We start from the raw sequence: 23,235 nt of genomic DNA, 5'->3' as shown, positions 1-23,235 counted from the left end.
AAATACAAAATTGCAGACCTACTAGGAATGAAGGAAATCTACTTGAACTTATCCTGGTAGAATATAGTAGAAGGGACTGTTGCAGAGGTGTCTGCTCCAGTGTCCCACACCACTTTACAGTCACCAAGGGAGGAGGCAAGAATGGTGCACTTGTTTACTTGGGTAGAACAAGGAGGAGAGAGCTCCAGATAGAGTTCTTCTATAATTGTTAACACCCTGAGGAGGAAGGCAGGGTAAGGAGTGGGGTCTCGTTAATGAGTGAGAACCCCATAACTCTGAGGGAGAGGTGACCTATCTTCAGAATTAGCAGAGTTAATTCGCAGAGACAAGAAAACTTGTCTTCTCTGGGCTATAAGATTCTGATTAATGAGCCCTCGAGCAGGAAGAGAAAGAAGTCCGACTTATAGAGGGTAGAAACCTCCTGAGCAGGGAAAGGTTTCAGCTCCTCTGTCAGCCTGGGAGGGAAGAAAGGTTGGCAGGGAGGGGCAGGGCGGGGTTTCCCTTGCAGGCTTTGGGCTGAATCCCTCCTCCCTGGTCCCTCATTGGGTTAGTGGCTCCTGCAGCCCTGCCAGTGAGGGACAAATGAGAAGAGCTGTTGATTTTTCACCCCTTGGCCATTCAGCATCTCCCTACATAAATACTGAGAAAGGCCTGCCCTCTCCTCACTTCTCTGGACTTGGCCCTGGGCTAGACTTGGTCTTCTGGGGGTGGGAAGGGCCATGGGGGACCTACTTATGCTCAGAGTGGCTGTGGGCATATGCTATGTAACCTTCAGTGCCTCCGCTTGGTAAGTCCTTCCCTCCCACTGTTCACTCCTCACCAAGGAAGCTTCCACTATCTCATCCCCATTCACCAACTGCCTCACTTTTTCTCTTTTTGGTAGGTCAGTGAACAATTTCCTGATAACAGGGCCCAAGGTAGGATGGTCTCCTGCTCCTGTTTTTAATCCATTCATGTTCCTAAGGGAACTCTTCTAGGGAAAGAAAAGACGGGAGGGGAGACAGTGTCAGAAGTCAGCCACGCAGAGGAACCTATGACCAATCATTCCCTAATGGAGAGCTAACCCATTTGATTCCTGTCTGTACCTTCTGACCCAGACGACCTGATGAGAGCCAGGGCTGAAGCTCGCACCCTTTTCCCTTTGCCAGGCCTATCTGACCTATACCACCAGTGTGGCCCTGGGCGCCCAGAGTGGCATCGAGGAGTGCAAATTCCAATTTGCTTGGGAACGCTGGAACTGCCCTGAAAATGCTCTCCAGCTCTCCACTCACAACAGGCTAAGAAGTGGTAAGTTTGTGCAACCTGTACAAGGGGGTATATGTCCGTGAAGTTGGGTGTGCAGCATGTATGTATGTGTAGCATGTATGTGTGCAGTGAAATGAAAAAGTTATCATATACAGGCAGTGATCTGCCACTTCCTTATTGTGGGTTATTTCCCCTTCTCTGAACCTCAGTGTTATCCCTGGGGTCAATAAGGTCAGCTGTTTAGTCCACCGGAGTGTTGTAGGGGTTAAATGAGGTGAATCAAAGGTATCTATATACAAGGGTAATTACTCTATTTTTCAATTCATGTTGTATTTGTGTTTGTACACACTTACATTTGCATGAAATAAAAATGAGGAAAGGAGTCAGTGTTCATAGCCCCTGAGGGAATTTCAACTGTCATAAAATCCCAACAACAGAGAAGCCGAGAGATCACACTGAGCTATGCCTCATGTGGAGTGTGTGTGTGTGTGTGCTGTGTGTGTGTGTGCTGTGTGTGTGTGTGCTGTGTGTATGTGTGGAGTGTGTGTGTGTGTGTGTGGTGTGTGTGTGTGTGTGGAGTGTGTGTGTGTGTGTGCATGATGTACCTGTGCAGCTGTTTATAACTATGCATAGTAGTTTGCAAGAAAGTATTTATGTAGAAATGATTAATGAAGAGTTTCCTGAGGAAAGTTGAGGGGAATGGGGTAAAGAAAATGAGGGGGAAAGTATTTTCCTGTGGGGTATATAACAAACAGGGTGAGAAACAACATGGGACAATATTTATAAGGACTTAGTAAGATACAAGCTCAGTAAGCAGTAGGTATTATCATTATAATTATTACATGGCTCCAGGTCCATCTCAGAAAGAAGAAAAATGCCCTTCTCTCTTTCATAAGCCAGCCTCATAGCCCTGAATCCTTACTGCCTGAGGACCAGAAGCAATGGCTAATGAGCAGAGGCCTAGGCTGGATTATCAGGGGAGCTGGGTCCTGGTCCCAGTGCCATAACTGGTGAGGAGAGTGGCCTCGGTTTCATCACTTTCTCTCTGGGTTTTACTTTCCCCATCTGTAGCATGGGGATGCTCATTCCTGCCTGTGTGAAGCAAGGATGCTGGGAAAGCATGTACTGCTCTCTCAAGCAGAATAACATCCTCTTAATAAACCCAAAGAGGGAGGAGGATAGGAGAGAGAAATGAAATGGTATTGCTTTTTGAAAGCCCCTGCTTTGGGTCATCAGGGTCCTAGTTTTCAGTTCCCTCTTTCTTTTCAAAGCTACCAGGGAGACTTCTTTCATTCACGCTATCAGCTCTGCTGGAGTCATGTACACCATCACAAAGAACTGTAGCATGGGTGACTTTGAAAACTGTGGCTGTGATGAGTCAAAAAACGGTAAAACAGGTGAGTTGTGCCCTCTGATGGGTGTGGGGAAAGGTAAGGGGTTTAGAGTTGAGCATAAGCTAAAGTCTTCCAGACAAAGCCTGAGAGACACAGCTTCTTCAAACCCCTAAACCCCAGCAGAAATCTCCTTGGTGGGTGCTCCTAGATCAAGACTCTAAGATGATTAGAGGATAAGCAAGTAGCACCAAGCTCTAAAATCAACAAGGCATCTAGGAAGGAGGAGACCAAAGAAAGTTTAAAGCTAACCCTCCTATTTCAGGCTTAGAATGGCTTGTCCATAATCCACAGCTATCAAATTATTTGCTGACAGCCTAAGAGACTTATAGGCCTTCCCTGATGGCTCAGACAGTAAAGAGTCTGTGTGCAATGTGGAAGACCTGGGTTTGATCCCTGGGTTGGGAAGATCCCCTAAAGAAAGAAATGGAAACCCACTCCAGGATTCTTGCCTGGAAGATCCTTATTCAGATTTGTCACTAATGAGGAAGGAGATAGCTCTAATAAGACTACTGTACAATAATGGTACAGAATTCTAGAATGAACATCAATGAACCTTTGAGATCATCTGGGCCAGCCCTAGCATCCTAATTTTACTTTGGGTATGGAGTTGAATTGTCTAGAGCTGGGGAGTACATGAAGGGTGGGCAGTTGACTTTAGAAATAAGACTGCCCCCTACCCCCATTCCCACCCTAAATACCTCCATTTCCCTGTCTCACTTTTCTTTTTTTTTTTTTTACCATACTGTGCAGCTTGTGGGATCTTAATTCCCCAACCAGGGATTGAACCCAGGCCATGGCAGTGATAGCATGGAGTCCTAATCACTGGACTGCCAGGGAATTCCCTCCCTGTCTCACTTAGCTATAGCTTTACACACTTCTACAACTCTTGGGGATGGTTTGGCTATGTCAGCTAAAATGACCATGACTCTTCTAGGACTCAGCAGGAAGCTATAAAAAGAACTTACTCTTTCCTTATGTGCAGGAGGCCATGGCTGGATCTGGGGAGGTTGTAGTGACAATGTTGAATTTGGGGAAAGAATCTCCAAACTCTTTGTGGACAGCCTGGAGAAGGGGAAGGATGCCAGAGCCCTGATGAATCTTCATAACAACAGAGCAGGCAGGCTGGTATGTATAAGAGTTGACCAGTGAGCCAACAGGCTGAGCATTTACAACAGTCTCACATCTGTACAGACCTTCACAACTTATCAAGAGCTGTCTCAAACATGTTTCATCCCACACCACCCAGCAGGACTAGGATAGCTACCCCTATTTTTTGGATGACAAAACCAGTTAAGGCAGAGCTATCACTTGGCCAAGGCAATACAACCAATTAGCATCAGAACCAGGCAATGAAACAGACCTTCCAGTCTAGTCCTTTTATCACTAAACCTTATATGCTAACTCCTTCTACAGGCAGGTTTCTGAGAACATAAAACAATACAGATGCAAGGCCTTGCTTCCATGACTTAAAATTTTAACCATTTCAACTGCATGTTCTAGGAAATTAACAAGGGTTTATTATACAACTTATGTCCTAATGTCTTTCTGGGTCTGGAGAGGTTGGGACTGATCTAAGCTTCTCTGGAAGGTCAGCTGTCCCCCAAGACTTCTGGGGTACATAGCAATCCTTGGAGTGTTCTGAACTCAAATCTGGATTCTAGTTGTATTTGGAGCTAAAAGCATAGAAATTTTGCTTTGAACCTGTACCTAGATGTCCTGGCTGCCCAGTGTAGAGAAGAGGTTTTCAAAGCAACAATAATGGGGATAAAGCAACCTTGGGGATAGGGCTTCAGACCCCAGGTTTCCTTCCCTCTGGAAGAGAGCCCAAAAGACAAATCCAAACACCCATAAACACTCTAGCCCCCAGCTGCAACACTTAGTAACAGTGCCAATTATCATATTTTTCATTTTTAGTTTACAGAGTACTTTCTTCTTCATCTTCTTTTTAACAAAGTGCTTTCTTGATCATTCTTAATCTTATGGGCAGAAAGAGAAACAAGCTCACAAGCGATATAGTTGGGCCTTAAGCCTAGGTTTCCTGTCTCCAGTCACCTTCTCAACACTTGCCTGGCTTTTTCCATAAGAATCATGCAGAAAAGCATTAAAATCACCAGTACCAAAGCCTTTAAACCCCTGAACTTCCTAATTGAGAAGATCTGAGGTAGGGCCCAGGAATAAATATTTTTCACAGGCCTCCCTTATAATTCTGATGTACTCTAAAGTTAAGAAACACAACTCTAAAATGTTCCATTAATTGCTAGCCTTTGATCTTCTCTACTCGGAGCCAATCTCCTTTTGTCCTCCCTCTCTCTTTCTTTCTCTGAAGGCAGTGAGAGCCACCATGAAGAGAACTTGCAAATGTCACGGCATCTCGGGCAGCTGTAGCATCCAGACATGCTGGCTACAGCTAGCTAACTTCAGGGAGCTGGGCAACTACCTAAAGGCCAAGTACGAACGGGCACTGAAAATTGAGATGGATAAACGGCAGCTAAGGGCTGGGAACAGTGCTGAGGGCCACTGGGTACCCACCGAGGCCTTCCTTCCTAGAGCAGAAGCTGAGCTGATCTTTTTAGAGGAATCGCCTGATTACTGTACCCGCAATTCCAGCTTGGGCATCTATGGCACAGAAGGTCGGGAGTGTCTGCAGAACAGCTGCAACACATCCAGATGGGAGCAATGCAGCTGTGGGCGCTTGTGCACAGAATGCGGCCTGCAGGTGGAAGAGAGAAGAACTGAGGCTATCAGCAGCTGTAACTGCAAATTCCAGTGGTGCTGCACGGTCAAGTGTGACCAGTGTAGGCATGTAGTGAGCAAATACTACTGCACGCGATCCCCAGGCAGTGCTTGGTCCCGGGGCAAGGGCAGTGCCTGACAGCACCTCACAGGAACTTACTGCTCAGTTGTATGACAGTGGAGGGGACACAGCTTCTCTCTTGGAGAGAAGAGGTAAGGAAAACAATTGGGAAACCACAGGGTTGATCTGTAGTCCTCTTAATATCTGCTGTACATGGGGAAGTGGAGGCCCAAGATGATACAGCATGTTCTTGACAGAGCTGAAATGGGAATCTGTGCCTCCTAACTTGGGTAGACCCCATTTCATCTTTTCTGCAAGTTACTTCCTGGTCTTTCTGTCTATAATACTATAGCTTGCTAAAGGGGAAGTTTGATTTGGGGTCTATATCCAGAAAGACCTTCAAAATACTTGCCCCTGGAGTTTCAGACCACATCCAGCCCAGCTGTATGGCTAAGAATCAGAGGGGATGGAAGCCAAAAATGGAAGTGTTCTGTCCAGACTCCTGAAGGAGTAACCGTCCCCTACTCTGGCTAGCTCCAGAAAGATCAGCTATAAGTTCATAGAGATAAGTGAGGCAGAGACTACACACCTGCCTATAGGGACGTATTTTTGGTGTTGGGTTTTTTAACTCAATGCACATTTTTGAAAAGTTCTCCCTACGCATTCCTGGGGAAACCAGTATCTCATATAACCTGACAACTTTTCTAACTCAGAAACCATTTCTGGAGCCATGGAGAAGGAATTGGCACAGTAAGTGGACAGGTGACTACAACTTATCCAGTCAAAGCCTCCCAAGAGGGATTTTTTCCCAAAAGAGCTGTAGAACAACTCTCTTTTGTTATTTTCCCAAATTGGGAACTCAACTTCATTTTGCAATAAATGCTTCTAGTATACACTTTTGAGACTTTTTGTTTCTCTCCTTGGAAGCCTTAGGATCAGAAAGGGAATTAGAGACTCCACTTCTATATCCCAGTGACGTACAAGTCTCAAAGAGAAACTGGAAATACCAACCCCTTGATATTAGTGTTAGATATCAGATAATAAAGTTCAGACTCAAGCACTGGCCTATAGGAAAATAATCCAGATTTCTTGATTTAGAAGGTATTATTTTAACGCAACCTAAGCAACTTGAGGAACAAGCAAGCCCTTTGAACTTGAACCATATTCAAAGTGTGTTTGCTCTCTCAACTTAGGCTTCCTGGGGTGTCTGTACACGGAGGAGCTGGGCTCCAAGGCAAGAGACTGGGAAAGTTGTGGATTCTCCCTTCCTCATTTGCACTTCTACGTGTTCCACTGGTAATCTGTGGGGGGAGGGTAGTTCCCATAAAGAGAGCCCTAGGGGCTCAGCCACTGGTCTCCTAAATCTGAGGATCTCAGCCTTTAGAGTCTCCCCTCTCTACAAAGGCCAAACACCCCACAGAGAAGAGATATTCAGCTATGTTAAATAAATAAGTAAAATGATTGATCACCAAGAGTAGGGAAACATTCCTAATGTTTTAAATTTAAAAAAACAATTTAAATGTTCAACATCAGGGCAAACTAATTAAGTCATGGCTGCACAATGGAATATTAGCCATTAAAATAATATTCTGGAAAAATATTTGGTAACATGAAAAATGTGCATGATACAATTAAGTCAATAAAGTTACAAAACAGCATGTTCAGGATGAATTCAATTTTGTTTTAAAAAGAGAAAAATATTAGCTATCATGTAATACCAAAATAGAGTGGTTAGTTTTCCTTTTTGTGTTTTTCTGTATTTTTATATTTGTCCACAATAAACAAATTTTTTGTCTTCAAAAAGAATTAATAGTACATTAATTTTTAATGCCAACAGGGAATAACCAATCCATCACTTTTGTTTAAGTGAAAAAGAAGGTAAAATATTTATTAAGGGAAGTTGGCATCTCAAGAAAAACCATAAGCAGGTGCTTGGCAAGTCTACCCTTATCTCTGTTTTGTTGTTGTTGAGTTGCTAAGTCATGTCTGACTCTTTGTGACTCCATGGACTGCAGCACACCAGTCTTCCCCTGTCCTTTACTGTCTCCTGGAGTTTGCTCAAATTCATGTCCACTGAGTCGATGATGCTATCCATCCATCTCATCCTCTGTCATCCCCTTCTCCTCCTGCCCTCAATCATTTGTGCACTTAAAACTACCAACTATCACAGATGCCAGACACCAGAAACAAGGAGAAATCCATAAAAATGTAGCCTATGTCAAGGAAATGGAAGATTTCCTCTACCTCTCTTCAAGGAAGGTAAAACACACACACACACACACACACACACACTACAGTTAGCAACAAAGAAATGTGTGTGTGTGTGTGTGTGAGAGAGAGAGAGAGAGGGAGGTGGTAGTAGAAGGGGGAATGTAAAAGATACCATCTAAGCACAAAAATTGTGGTGAAGTAATAGGCAACCAAAAGAAAAGATTATTTTCCTGGGGCTCAGAGGCAAAAAAGTTACCTGACTTTGAGGTTAAACCCTCAATAAATATAGATGCCAAATTACTCATCATGAAACCTGAGTTGTGAAACTGCTAAGGAATTGAACAAACTAGACTTTTCTCTTTATCCATAACTGAATCTCCATCCAAAGACCCCAGGTATCAGATGCTTTGACATTTTCCCCAGGACCTTGCTGACATTTCCAAATGATCTTAGGGGAGATTTTCAGAAATAAAACCATTCCTGATGCCTGGTGAAGTGAAAGTCAGTCATGTCCGACTCTTTGCAACCCCATGGATCATACAGTCCATGGAATTCTCCAGGCCAGAATACTGCAGTGGGTAGCCTTTCTTTTCTCCAGGGGATCTTCCCAACCCAGGGATCAAACCGAGGTCTCCTACACTGCAGGTGGATTCTTTACCAGCTGAACCACAAGGGAAGCCCAAGAATACTGAAGTGGGTAGCTTATCCCTTCTCCAGCAGATCTTCCCAACCCAACTATCAATCATGGAGAACATGCCTCATGTTTTCTAGGGGTTTATATCTGAGATTTTCACTAAGGAAACAGAAGTCCATGAAGAGTTTGCCTACTTCCCCAAAAGCTCATAGTCCTAATCCTTCCAAGCTTCTTCCAATCTCATTCATTTTACCCTCATGGCAATCAACCAGTCTTCCCACATGGACCCTGGGCCACAAACTAAAGGAATTTGGATTTCTCTGCATCCATCACCTTCCTGTCAGGGAGTCATTCCTAGGCATTACAGTGGCATTCATATTCAATAGTTACAACCCTGTACTCCTTCTCTTTTGGCTCATCCTTAACAAGCTGGCTATCATTAAGGTGACAGAACAGTAAAAACTCATGTTTGATAGGTTCAGGGCCCAAGACAGGCAGGTTGCCGTCACAATCTGATAGTGAATCTTGAGAAACTGCTGAAAAAGGAATCAACTTGATGAGGGAAACCTGTCCATGAGCCAAGTCCCATATTTCAGTAAATCCGGGCACTGCTCCACATTGCCTGGAGAATAGAAGCTTCTGTTTTCTCAGTCTAGGCTTGCCAGGCCCTTACAAAGCTCTTTCTCCTCCTCCTCCCTCTTCACCTCCTCTTCTTTCTCCCTCTTCTCCCCATCTGTACCATGAGCAGAATTCATGACTCCTAAGAACTTGCGCAAACTCTGGGAGAGAGCGAAGGGCAGAGAAGCCTGACATGCTGCAGTCCACAGGGCAGCAAAGAGTCAGAGATGATTTAGCGACTGAACAACAAGAAGAAAACCCTAAGACCTATTCCCAGAGTTTCGCATGGTCTCCTGCCAATCTTCTTAGGGCTTGCTGGTGTGTGATCCTAAGGGTGGAAAGGAAATAACTGGGCATCTCCTAAGTGTCAGATGCTTAATATGTATCTCTAATCCTCAGAACAATCCAGTTAAAGAGTTACAAGTATTCCCCTTACTACTGCGGAAACTGGCTCAGAGAAGTTAAGCAACCAACCTTAAATTAAATACAAGGAGATAGATTTGAATTCAGACTTACTACCATATAAATTTATGTTCTTCCTTTACACCATTTACACTCTGGGACCCCAGGGATCTCTGGCGACATTCTTAACTGTCATGACAGCTTTGTAGAAGGACTCTATTTATATGCAGTAAAAGGTGTCCTTTTCCTCCCTCTTCTACAAGTAGGAGAGTCACATTTCTCAGCCCTTCTCCAGAGAGAAGAAACCTAACTTTTGACTTGCAAAGGCCTTCCTTGGAATGATAAAGCAGATAGCCTGGCTCCCGCTGACTAGGGAGGGCAGAATCCTGGTTCTCCAGGGGGTACTCAAAGAAAAAGGCTAACCATTGTGGTCTACAGTAGAGGTCAAAGTTTCAAAGGAAAGTCAAAAGAGGGGTGTTTATTTTAGAGGCTAGAGGAAAAAAACACAGGATCCAGAGAAAGACAAATTTCTAGCCCCAGATCACAAACTACTCATATCACTGATCTCAAAATAGTAATCAAGGGCCTAGATAAAGATGTTTGGTGGGTGGGAGGGGGATGAAAACAAAGATCAGAGCAAAGACTTCTAGAAGAAGTTAAAGACCTTTGTGTGAGACTAGTGCTCTACATCCTTCTAATTCTACTGCATTCCCTACCACAGGAAGAAGGGCCTCCCAGGTGACACAGTGGTAAAGAACCTGCCTGCCAATGTGGAGATGCAAGAAACACACGTTCTATCCTTGGGTCAGGAAGATTCCCTGGAGAAGGAAATGGGCCTGCTCCAGTATTCTTGCCTGCAAAATCCCATGGACAGAGAAGCCTGGCAGGCTGCCGTCTATGGGGTCACAAAGAGTCGATACAACTGAGTGAGCACACACACCCCACAGGAGGAACGTTAGGTTTGGGGGAGGAAAGCTCCCCCTGCCCCCCAACCCCCTGTATCACCAAGTGAGATAGCTAAACATTAGATTCCAAGGCCCTGAACATTCTCCATGGCTGGTGCTCTGCCCACCCTGCCAGGCTGTCCTTTTTATCAGGAAATGAATGTATGATGACCAATGAAAGCATTGAGGAAACTAGGCCAAGGCTCTGGGAAGCCTCAGACTGCATTTGGTCAGGGACGGAGGAGGTAGGCAGAGGGTAAGTGAGGTGGAATATGGTAGGGGATGGGTGGGATGTGGGTAAGGGAAAGGTTCTCAGATTCCCCTCAGGTTCTCAGGTACCAGAGTACACCTATGACAGGTTTAGGGGATGGTGAGATGGTCCCTTGCCATTTCTTGGCAATCTATAAGAGATCACTTGATTCAGCTACCTGCTTCTTAGCAAGAGAGCTCCCAGTCAAAGGCCTGGTGAAGAGGAGCACATCTTACACCCTGTTTTGAAAGACCATCAGGGAGAGAGGGAGAAGCTAATACTTCCTTACTAGGATAAAGTGCCTACCAGGACAGTTGCTGCATACCTAATCTGAATCAGCACTGCTGTGTTTTAAGTCTACCAAATCTTCTAGGACCCTCCATCATGGATTCGGGCCTTCAAACATTCCTTTTATCCAACCTGAATAACCCTAATTACTTCAGTTTTTCACTAGTTCTCTCTTACACTATTCTTTCCTTAACCTTATTCAAATGCATCAGCTTTGGGTTTTGGTGAGGAGTTAGGTAGGGTGTAAGCCAGATAGATACACTTCTTAAACCCCAACTGCCTTCACCTCTTGCCCTCAAGTATCTGAAGAATCTACCTATTCTTGGCTGTCACAGAATTTTGAATGTCCCATCAGGCCCCACTTGCGTTTCTCCATGGCTCAAGTTCATTCATAACCCCTCCACTTCAGCCAGAACCTCAGTCAACAGGATCGTCCTGTCCTAGGGGCCTGCAGGCAGTGCAGGGACAAGAACATGAAACTGACAGTCAAGACACACTTCCCTCTCTGTTCTTACCTGTGAAGTGTCTAGCTACTTTAAAATCCCAGTTTTATTTCTGTGCTGATGATTCCAAAATCTCCACTTCTGTGCAAGCTCCAGGCACCACAGCTCTAATATTCCACTGGCCATTTCTATTCGAGTGACAGAAATGATTCCTCTACTTCCATCAGTAACCTGACGACACTTTGAGTGACTAAGGCTTACTAATGCGTCATCCTCGACTTCTCCCTCTGCTCAACTTTTCATATTGCACCTGAATTTTGTGCTAACTCAATAACAGATATTTTGCTCCTCAACTCTCTACCTAACACAATGCTACCATACTTTCTTACTAAGACACTGCCTTCATCATAACCTGACTTAAAAAGAAAACCACCAATGTCCTAGAGCAGAGGTCTCCAACCTCTGGACTAAAGCCTGATGATCTGAGGTGGAGCTGATGTAATAATAATAAAGTACACAACAAATGTGATGTACTTGAATCACCCTGAAACCATCCACCCCACCCACAATCCATGGGAAAACTCTTCCACAAAACCAGTCCTTGTTGCCAGAAAGGTTGGGGACCACTATCCTAGTGAATACAGTCCTAATTCTCTGGCTTGACATCTCAAGTCTCCTAAATTTGACACAATCTTATTATAAATATTGAAAAAATGTTTTCCAGGAACATAATCTCATAAAAATCCAAAAAATTTAGAAATACACAGACCAAAAAGTGAATAATATTAATACCTTGACTCCCTTCTCCCACCAGCCTACCACCCTTCCCAGAGGTAACAACATCTATTTTGCTTTTTCAATTTTATCCCTTGTTTCCTCAGTTCCAGCTAGACCAGGTTATGACAATTCTTGTATACACCATTTCCATGCAACTTCCATATTTCATTTAAAACCATTTTCCTCCTTTCATTTAAAACCTTTCATTTAAAACCTTCCTTAAGGTCTATCTGCTCTTTGAAATTGCCCTTGCATTTGATACAAACTAAATTTTACCGCCTATGATATCTAGACATTATGTATTTTTCTATGCCTCAATGATAGAGCTGTGAAGTCTCCTCTTTGGAAATAGGGCCTTGTTACCCCTCTTGGTGCCTCTGCCAGCCTCTCATTACACTCTGCCTTTGGTAGGTGATTTGTACAGGACATGGAATTTCAGAGATCAAAGAGACCTTACCAGTCATCTCCTGTAAACCTCTCACTTCACAGAAGGGGAAAGAAATTTACCCAAGGTCATTTGCCTAGTTAAATGTCAAGCTGAGGATAGACCTCAGGTCTTCTAATTTCAAATGTAATCAATTTCTAGGTCCTCTGCTCTTAGAGTTGGGGTTAGTGGTCCAAACTACTCTCAGGACCAATCAGCTGGGCAGTAACTTTAGACAGGTTAACTGATGGGGGAGGGCTTGCATATAGTATGTGTGTGCTCAGTCACTCAGTCATGTATGACACTTGGTAGCTTCATGGAATAGCCTGCCAGGCTCCTCTGTCCATTATCCAGGCAAGAATACTGGAGTGTGTTGCCCCTACTCCAGAGGATCTTCCCGACCCAGGGGTTGAAACCGTTTCTCTTGTATTTCCTGCTTTGGCAGGCAGATTATCATTAGTGCCACCTAGGAAGCCCCTGTATATGGTATGTGATATTTAAAAAGAAAATTTTAAGTCTAAAGAGAATGAAAGAGAACATTTGAGGTTCTCAAACATACCATTATCACTTGAGCCAAGGAAAAGGAAAAGGTCAGCCTATTCTCCCAGCTACATTAACCTTCATGGCACGTACCCCTTCTCCCCTCCCTCATATTCACCTTAAATTGGCTTCACCTAAAAAAAAAATGTTGAAGGGCACAAAATCAGAGTTACCTTGAATGCTGACTTCTCTAGAAATCCAGTACTCTTTCTATTGTTTCATAGTTTATACCTGCTATTCCAAGTATAATTGTAATTGTGCCTCCTTTCATTCCAGAAAGTGTGCTGTTTGATGGCAATCACATAGTCCTCCTATTTATAACTCACTTCATGCATTCAATAAACATTTCTTGATCACATACTCTGCTATAAACACAGCATTAATGCGAGGGATGAAGAAGTCCATGACACTGACAAAGTCTCTGCCTTCATGGAACTAGCATTTTCATGGATGACACATACAATGAATAAGTTAAAAAAAAAAATAGGCTAGTACAGATTGAGATAAGTGTCATGATGGAAATTGTAGGGCTCTTACAATAAGGCAGCAACATCTTAAGAAAAATTGGTCAGAGCTCTGTGAAGTTGACATTTAAACTTAAGCCCAAAGGAATTAGTTGTAAGAGCTTCAAGAAAACATATTTCAGAGAGAAGCATTAACAAGTAACAAGGCCCAAAGCAGAAAAGAGCTTGGGAAATTCCAAGAACCGATAAAAAGTTTGATATGACTGGAGAATGCTTTGCATGTGGTGACATGAGATGAACTTAGAGAAGTAAGCAGGGTCCAGATCATTCAAGACCCAGCTGGTCACAGTAAAATGTTTGAATTTTGTTCCAAAGAAATTGAAAGCCATTGAAAGATTTTAAGTTAGGGAGTGATAGGCTCCTATTTACCTTGTAAGAAAACTCATGCTGGCTACTGTATGGAAAATGAACCAGAGACGGTCAAGGGTGGAAGCCTGAAGACAAGGAGGCAGTTGTATTAAGCCAGGCAAGAGCTGATAGTGAAGTAGACTAAGGTAGGGATAAAGTGAACAGAGGCAAAAGGAAACATGGACAGTACAGATAAAAGAGGTAGCACCAATAAAAGTTGCTGATGGGTGAGAGAAGCAGCATCTAGGATGACCTTCAGTTTCCTAGCTTTAGTAACTGAGTGGCAGGTGATGCTGTTTACAGATAAAGGCAAAATGAGGACCAGGTTAGGGATAATGGGAAGATGCAGATCAAGAGTCCATTTCAAACACATTAACTTTAAATTTTTCCTGAGACATTCAAGTGGAAATATTAAGCAGGCAATTGGCTATTAAGTCTGGGGGAAATGGCTAAATAAACTAGAGAAGAACCCTGAGAAGGAGATGCAAATTCTGGAATCACCAATACTGAAGCCACGGGGGTAAATGAGATTTCCTAAAAGGAGTAGGAAGTGAAGGGAAGAGGGCACAGGTCCAAGTCCAAAGAAACACCACACCTCTCCCATTGTTGTCTACATGTGCCCAATGAGTAACCTGAGCAACTGAACCTCTTTTTGATTTTAGGAATAGATAGGTACAGATTTGCTGGCAGGTAGGGAAATAGATGAGCTAATCTTTGTGGGGAGCCTCCATCAATCTGTTCATTCAGTGAATGTCTTCTATGGACTGTGCTAGGTGCCTGTCTAGGAGGTAAACAAGAAGGGACACAGTTCTTCCTGATCAAAAAGGAAAGCATACCTGTGCCCATAATAATATGGTGTGATAAACAGTCAAATAAAAGTGCATACTTTTATTTGGGGCAGTAGGAACATAGAGATGAAAGCAAGCCATCTCTGCCTGGCCCAGAACTGAAGCGAGCTCATCCAAGTAGTGAGAGGAACTGAACATTAAAAAGGTACTCTGAAGCCAGATAGACTTCCTCCCACCCTGGTTGTTGGCTTGTTTCTGTTTTGCCTTAAAACAAATCTTGTACTTCCTAGAATCAAGATAAAATCGTGACAGGTTGGTAGGGTTAAGAAAGGAAGTTTGGGTTGTCTGTCCTTTGACAACAGAGAGCAGTCCTTTCCAATGAGCCTTAATCAGGTGTGTTGTTGGGGGCAGGGGTTAGAGGAAAAAGTGGAGGGAGAGAGTGGTTTATGGCTGTTCACAGGAAAAAAAAAAAAGCAATAAAATACTTTACCCTGAGCTGCATAAGGGTCATAATCGGTATGATAAGCTATCACTTAACATGAGGAGGAAATTGAAGTTTCATTTCCTTGCTTTTGTGGCACCCCTTGAATTGGGCTGATGACACCATTCAGTCAGTCAGCGTGAGGCCTGCCTTACCAATTTTGTTTTGCAAAACAAAGCCAGTCACGGTCAAACTCAGTTGGTCAATTCCATAGATTAAGATGAGAGACCCCAGGAAAGCAAGACAGCTGGATTAGCTCTGGCTGGGAAACCACGGGTTAATCCTAGGCCAGCTTGGCAGGGAGCTCCATATGATCTTCCAGGCCCCTGGCACCCTCCCACCTCTTGCCCCTCAAGAGCTTCCCACATTCACCAGTGTCCTGGGGTTGACTCTCAACAATCTCCAGAGTTTGAAGGACAGGCCTGAGCTGAGGGTATGGATGCATTTCCCCCTTGTGTCATACGCTGACTGTCATCTTCTCATCCTGATTTCTCATACCCAGACTGGGTGGCATGGTGTGACAGGGAAAAAAAAAACAAACAAAAAAACAGGCAGGAATCTATAGGAGCACAAACTGGGAAGAATGAAATTTTCTTTAAAAATTAACAATAATACAAAATTTCTCTCAAATTCTGGGCTCCAATAGGTATACCTACTCACTCCACAACCTAAAGAAAACAGCAAGGATGAAATTTTTGTTTAAGTTCTAATGAACAGCCAGACATTTCTGTTGTTTCTAGGGCAAAGACGTTAGAAAGAACTGTTGATTCTCTTAGAGATGATTCCCATTCTGACTCCTCTCCATGTCCAGAATTTGCTGAAAAATTGAGGCCACTTCGGAATACATCACACCAGGAGACTTTCAAAGTTCCTGTTTAGCTGAAATAATTCCATTTTCTCTTTTTCTGAATTCTGATATTTCTGGTGAAAAATCAATTCTGCCAGTAACACATAAGGACTATAAAAAAGCCAAGAAAATCTGCACTTGTAATGAAATTGCCTGAATAATAATGGGGTCTGTGTACAAAAAGAGATTAAGGTAATGTTTAATTTTAGTTGCATGAAGGTTGTCTTACATTTTTCCAAAAGGATTTATTCCTGCAATTTTCTATGACAATCAACACAATTTAATTTTGAGGTAACCAAGAGAGGTAATTCAGTATTGTGAGAAAAGTGATGCTGATTTTGCCACAGATTTTACTGTAAAGCTATGCCACTTTCTCTGTTTCAAAATCTCTACTATAAAAAAGAAGGGAATTTTATTAGATTGCATTAGATATTCACAAATTTTTTATTTTTCAAATTCTAAAATTTTATTTCTAGCCTCTAAATTTCTCTATTCTGACAGTTCTGGCCTTCATAAGATGTACCATACCAACTGCCATACAGAATAAACTAGAATCCCTTCTGGTTTCTAGAAATAGCCTGTAAAATAGCAACAGTCAGATGTTCTTCATGAACATAGAGTCTTATGATTAGACTTTACTAAGTTGAATTCTATGCAGAAGGAATCTTCTTTGTACATTATATTTTACAAGGATTTACTATTAAATTACTACCACCAATAAGACAGCAGGTGGAGGTTTTAACTGCTTATGACGATAATATTTTCAAGTGGTTCTTCTCCAGAGGCTCTTGGTATAATGAATAGCACTCTGGGTATGAGCCAGGAACCTGGATCACCAGCCATTAGCTTCATGTGTGGCCTTGGGCAGGTCTCTTAGCTACTCTGAGCTTTCTTTGCTTCGATTATAAATAAAGGGATTGGATCAGGAAGTTGAAAATTAATTAGCAAAGGTTTTTGTTTTAAGCAGATAAGCAAGAGCATGCAGTGGTTACGTGTAAATAAAGGTACTAGTGCCTTAAGTATTACAGAGAATGAAAAGGAATTTGGAAGCACTTTCTGAGTGAAGAAGGAAGAGAACATATGACTGTTGGCCACAAAAAGCAATAGCATAAATGGAGTAAAACCCCAAGTTCCACTTCATATATTTATACACAATAAATCCATTAAATGAATGAACTTTTGTACACACACTTGGTTCACCCTGTGAGAAAAATAAGAAGTTTCCCATGTCTATGAGAAAGCACCATTAAGTAATAAAAAGGCTTTAGAGGCAAATATAATTAAGTTCAAAACCCTGGCTCTAATAATTCCCAGATATGGCCTATACATCAAATCACTTTAACCTCAAGATTGATGTAAAAATTGAATAGGATAATATAAGTGAAATTGCTTAGCACAGTGCTTGGCAAATAATAGGTAACAATAGATAGTAATCCTTCCATTAATGATGGGAACATAGTCCATACATAAGTTAAAAAAAAAAAAAAAGACAAGGTAAAAAATAATAGCTAACTTTGACTGAGTGCTTACTCAGTGTCATGAAGCATTGTTAGGTAATTTTACATATATTATCACATTTAATCCTTAAAACAATCCTGGTAAGGTAGGTACTGCATGCAGGAGAACCAGGTTTGATCCCTGGATCAGGAAGATCCTCTGGAGAAGGGAATGAACCCACTCCAGTATTCTTGCCTGGAGAATCCCATGGACAGAGGAGCCTGGCAGGCTACAGTCCATGTGATCTCAGAGTCATACACGACTGAGCAACTAACATTTTCACTTTCAATGTTGGTATTATCATTAGCCCCAGAAGAGAGATGAGGAAGCAGACTCAGAGAGGTTAAGCAATTTTTCCCACAATCACAGAGCTAGGAAGTCATGATGGAGTTATGATATAAAACTGCCTTGCTGTTTATAAAGAACAAATGCTAAACCATTTCACCATTATGTCCAGCACATTATATCAAAGTATATTATTACATGCCAGATAAGTCAGCAATTAAGCATGAGTAGTTCATATGCACATGAGACAAGCACACATTAGAGCAAAATAACAGGAAATTGTCTCCTAGGCTAGGAATTGTACGAGCATAAAAGAACAGGAGACTCTCCAGTATTGTGATATAGGAGAGCAGAGTAAAGGAAGAGAATGGCTTTAGCAAGTGAACAAAGTGAGTAATGAGCAATGTGAGCAGATGACTGTAGCTAGGGCAGCAACCATAAGGCAGGTTCTGGGGAGATACGTTTTGAAAGATAAACACTGACCAGTCTGTGGGAGCCCTGAATGCCAGATTAACAACTATAAAATATTTTTATAGTATATTATATATACACTAGATACTCAGTATTTTCTGTCACAAGCAGTGAAATTTAATTTCAAACAACTACTCATGGAGTAGGAAACCTGTTTTCTATATGGGCAATGAGTACATCCAACTCAGTTTCCCCTGATCAATTAGAATAGGAAGAAAACACGTTGGCACACTGTTTCTAACTCTTACTCTGTGATGTGTTTCAGAATTTCAAAATCTTTTTTTACAAAAATTGTATCAAGATATAACTGGCATATCAAAATCTTTATAGCAGCTTATGTAGAAGTCAGGAATACCGAACTCACTGATAAAGGTAAACGATCAAGAAAAGGCTAGTTAAAAAAATGGATCTTAAAAAGGAAGAAAAGTATTCTAAGAAGATACAAGGGCATGGAATCCAGTGAAAAGGCCAGCTCAGATGGCATAGGAGATCCCAGGGTCAGGCCTCGGACCTAGGTAACTACTGAAGAGCCAAGGACAGGTTGAGGGCATCCAGACCTACAGGAAGCTAGACAGAGGGTCTGGCTTCCTACATATAATACAGTGTTCAGATTGGGACCTACGATATGCGTAACAGAAAGAGGAATATAATAATGTGATTTCATTAATGTGCCTAACAGCCTAACATTTTTATTTAATTTAGTGTATTATGTTTCTCACCACAAAGACTACAGTGGCTTCAAATATTCCATTTTCTCAAACCATCTCTGAGAGGCATGAAGGAACTCATAATGGTGTGCTACTTATGTGTAGCACATAAGTGCTGATCTTGTATCTCTGAAAGGTGCAAACAAGTTAGACGAGAACTAGGGGGTCCTAGTAGATATAGTATTTTATTTTAATTGAAACTTTGAAAAGAAAGACTAAAGCTTTAAAATCTAAAAATTTTCATTTGGGATGTTTATTCTGTAGCTAGTCATCAGATGGTTAGAAGTTTGGCATGACTAATTCTTCACAGTCTATTTGCTAAATGACACTATAAAGGCAAGTACCACTGAAAAGGATGTGATGTTTCCAAAGCTTCAACCTCATTGTAGACTGACTGTTTTATATGGGTCCGTGGCTAACCATTTTATGGTGCAAGAGGCTCTAATCACATATATATGTTAAAGACACCTTGAAATGTTCTCACATTGTCAAGGACTAGGAACACTATATAAAGACCAGCAAGGTTGTCATCCTGGCTCTAACATAAAGGCCACCCAGAAGGATTAGAATTTTATAATCCTGATTAAAATAAGATTTATTAACCCCTGAGATGTTTATTTTTATAAAACAGCTTTACCTCTCTCGCCTTGAAACGTTCTCACATTGTTAAGGACTAGGAACACTATATAAAGACCAGCAAGGTTGTCATTCTGGCTCTAACATAAAGGCCACCCAGAAGGATCAGAACTTTATAATCCTGATTAAAATAAGATTAATCCCTGAGATGTTCTTATAAAATAAAAAATTTAAAATTTTATTCTAATAATATAGCTTTACCCTCTCTATCCCCAAAATAGAAAACTTGTGGTGAAAGCAACTGGATCTTAGTAGAACAGTTGAGAATGCTTATTAAGTAAGTTCAGTAGGGCTGCTTCTAAACTAAAGTTGAACACTGAGATATCCAAACAATGATGACAGAAAGTTTAAAGAAGGATCCAGAAATTCTCACTTAGAGTGAGACACTGTTGGTAGCTGTGTCTTTTAAGGACTTTATCTAATTTGTCAATCTCATCGGCATAAAGTTGTTTCTACTATTGCCTCATTGTTCTTTTACTACCTGTAAGGTCTGTAGTGGTTTGACAATACTAGGCTAACTAAGCAGAATTGTTTGAGAAAGAAAAAAGGGGGAAATTTGAGGTTGCTTGATAGACCATGTGAAACCATAACTTTCCCAAGGAGCATTCCATCACCACCTCAGCCAAGAAATGCAGATGAGGCAAGTGGGGGGGGGGGAAGGAATTTTTTTTATGGTTCTAGTGATGGGCTGTTGGTCGGATTAGCTGCCCATTTGTCTGCAAGCTGCTTTCTCCTCCCATTCCGAGCTCCCTGCCATCACAGTGCAGCTGCTGGCCAGGAAGCCTGAGGAAGGGGCTCCCTCTGGAGCTGATGGCAGTGGCACTTTGGGAAGTGCTGGCAGGGGGTGGGCTATAAAAAACAGTTTGGTCTGGGAACAAAAGGCATCAGTCTCAGCAGTGTCATCAACCTTTGAATGAGGGGAGAGAACTTTCTGGGTCACTTTGGATGCAGGAATGGAACAGACATCATATTACTTAGTCATCTCCCCTTTCCAATGGACTAAAGAATCTAGTTAATAGGAAAGCTATGCAGAACTGCTCCACAATGATTTTTTTTCTTTAGTCACATCCTTCAGTGAGGTGAAAGCTATCTTCCTTACAGTCTTTGTCTGAAATTGCCAGAAATCAGTGGACTCTACCTTTAGAAGTAAATTTCTCTATTAAAGGCTCTCATAAGCCAGGGGGTTTCTAAGATTTAATTAACTTTTATAAAGCAATTATAGATCTTAAATGAAAGACACAAAGTTAGTTCAGTTGCTCAGTCATGTCTGACTCTTTGTGACCCCACGGGCTGCAGCACGCCAGGCTTCCCTGTCCTTCACTACGCCAGGCTTCCCTGTCCTTCACCAACTCCCAGAGCTTGCTCAAACTCATGTCCATCAAATCAGTGATGCCATCCAACCATCTCGTCCTCTGTTGTCTCCTTCTCCTTCTGCCGTCTATCTTTCCCATCATCAGGGTCTTTTCCAATGAGTCAGTTCTTCACATCAGGTGGCCAAAGTATTGGAGTATCAGCTTCAGCATCAGTCCTTCCAAAGGTTAGTATAGTGAATGTTATTAGAAAGCAGACTAACAAAAATAAAAGTGAAACTGCTCAGATGTATCCAACTCTTTGCTACCCTGTGGACTGTAGCCTACCAGACTCCTCCATCCATGGGATTTTCCAGGCAAGAGTACTGGAGTGGGTTGCCATTTCCTTCTCCAGGGGATCTTCCTGACCCAGGGATCGAAGCTGGGTCTCCCTCATTGTAGGTAGACACTTTACCATCTGAGCCACCAGGGAAACTTAACAAAAATAAGGAACTCAAGAAAAAGCACTTAAAGTCAAAGTAGCAGCAAACAAGGAAGAATTGAGCCATCTCTGAATGAAAAATCAAAGCTTAATCTAAATACTCTTATATAGAGGTAACTACAAGAGAGAAGTGGCAGTATTTCCGAGATGGGAAAATACTTCTTGAGAGTAACTGTTCACAGTTCACAGACTTCCCTTGTGGTACAGTGGATAAGAATCTGTCTGCCAATGCAGGGAAAGTGGGTTTTATCCTTGGTCCCAGAAGATTCCATATGCCTCGCCACAACTACTGAGCCAGCATGCTACAACTACTGAAGCCTGTGTGCCTACAGCCTGTCCTCCATAACAAGAGAAACCACCACAAAGAGAAGCCTTTGCACCACAATGAAGAGTAGTCCCCACTCACTGCATAGAGAAAGCCCAAGCAAAGCAATAAAGAGCCAACACAGCCATAAATAAATAAAGAAAATTATATACGAAAAGTGAAAGTGTTGCGCCTGACTCTTTGCAACCCCGTGGACTATAGCCCACCAGGTTCCTCTGTCCATGGAATTCTCCAGGCAAGAATACCTGAATGGATAGCCACTCCCATCTCCAGGGATCTTCCTGACCTAGGGATCAAAACTGAGTCTGCTGTACTGCAAGCAGCTTCCTAACTAGCTGAGCCACCAGGGAAGCCCAGAATTATATATATATTCAAATCAAGTTGAACTGTGTCACCCTTAAGCTAGGGCAGATAAACTATTGCCCTGGGTTTTCCAAGCATTAATTTACTTTTCAAAACCCTTCACAAAGAAGCTGAGGTTGGTATACCCAGGTTAGACATGTACCATATTTCTTGGCAAAGTTTAAGAAAACCGTGAGCGGTGTGTGTGTGTGTGCGTGTGTGTGTGTGTTGGCAGCGGGGGTGGGGTAGGCTGGGGGGAGGCACTTCTAGATGCCATCCCAGATCTAAACTGCTATTTAATCTCAAGTCATAAGAAAACTGCATGCTTGCTTGCTTGCTTGCTTTTATGGTCTGAGTCCTAGAAAAAGGAACTAAATGAAGTGGTGTATCTTGATTAATAAGAATATCACACTTTCATGATAAATGCATTAAATCACCATTGCTTAGTAACAAATGTATACACAGGACTTCGGTATTACCTCGCAGGTTATGTCAGAAGGCAGTCTTCTCATTTTTCTTATTCACTCTATGCTACACTTTCCAGTTCTGGTCTATGAAATAATGACCTCAAATGTGTTCAAAATTTTAAAATCCTATGGCAAACTACATTGTTTTCCATCTGTATGTATTTCTGTTTTCTCCCAAAACATGTCTCAAATTAAGTTTGTCTTCTCTATTTTTTTCTTCCACTTAAAAAACAAAACAAATGACAGGTCTAGGGACTGAAGCTGACTTCCAGTATAGAATTTTTCTGCCATATATAATGCAGCCACTTTTTTGCACAAGAGGAGGCTCTTGTGGGGGAAATAACCTCCTGAAGCTGGAATCTCATTGTTAACAAATTATTTGCTTTTTCCTATATGCTCTTGGCCATTGGTCAAAATATAGCCATCCACTATTTATCTGTATTTTTAAGATTTTTAGCTTGTCTTTCCAACATGAATGTTAAAGGTATTTTGAAATACAGTGGACAAACCAGTTGCAGGAGGAATATGTCCCCAAACTCATATAAACATCAGGACCTAGAACTTGTAAAGCATCTTGGTTGTACATATACCTTGAAGATAGTCTATTAATAAGGAAGTGTTGCTAACCCTTTCAATGTCGCAACCAGTGAGACACTTATCTTTCTGAACCTTTTAAAAAAATGGCAAAAGCAGTAATATGAACATTGTAGAAAAATTTAAATATAGCTAAGCAAAAATAAGAAAAAAACCAGTATATTACCA

General features: G+C 42.0%; 1 protein-coding gene across 2 annotated transcripts; it reads left to right on the top strand.

Annotated features, from left to right (window-relative positions):
* Positions 1–661: 661 nt before the first annotated feature.
* On the top strand, positions 662–5,949 carry WNT8A (Wnt family member 8A). Of its 2 annotated transcripts, XM_043464300.1 has the most exons (7): positions 662–787; positions 884–917; positions 1,149–1,287; positions 2,517–2,642; positions 3,622–3,764; positions 4,966–5,494; positions 5,796–5,949. In XM_043464300.1, the coding sequence occupies exons 1-7, from the start codon at positions 720–722 to the stop codon at positions 5,804–5,806; spliced, it is 1,050 nt and encodes a 349-aa protein (XP_043320235.1). In that variant the 5' UTR covers positions 662–719; the 3' UTR covers positions 5,807–5,949. The 2 variants fall into 2 exon arrangements, with proteins under 2 accessions (XP_043320235.1, XP_043320234.1); XM_043464299.1 differs by having other exon boundaries at positions 4,966–5,941.
* Positions 5,950–23,235: the final 17,286 nt, after the last annotated feature.

Source organism: Cervus canadensis, chromosome 4, assembly GCF_019320065.1.
Source record: "Cervus canadensis isolate Bull #8, Minnesota chromosome 4, ASM1932006v1, whole genome shotgun sequence".
Classification (NCBI taxonomy): domain Eukaryota; kingdom Metazoa; phylum Chordata; class Mammalia; order Artiodactyla; family Cervidae; genus Cervus; species Cervus canadensis.
Note: the sequence above shows the minus strand (reverse complement) of the source record. Positions and strands in the feature narration are given on the sequence as shown.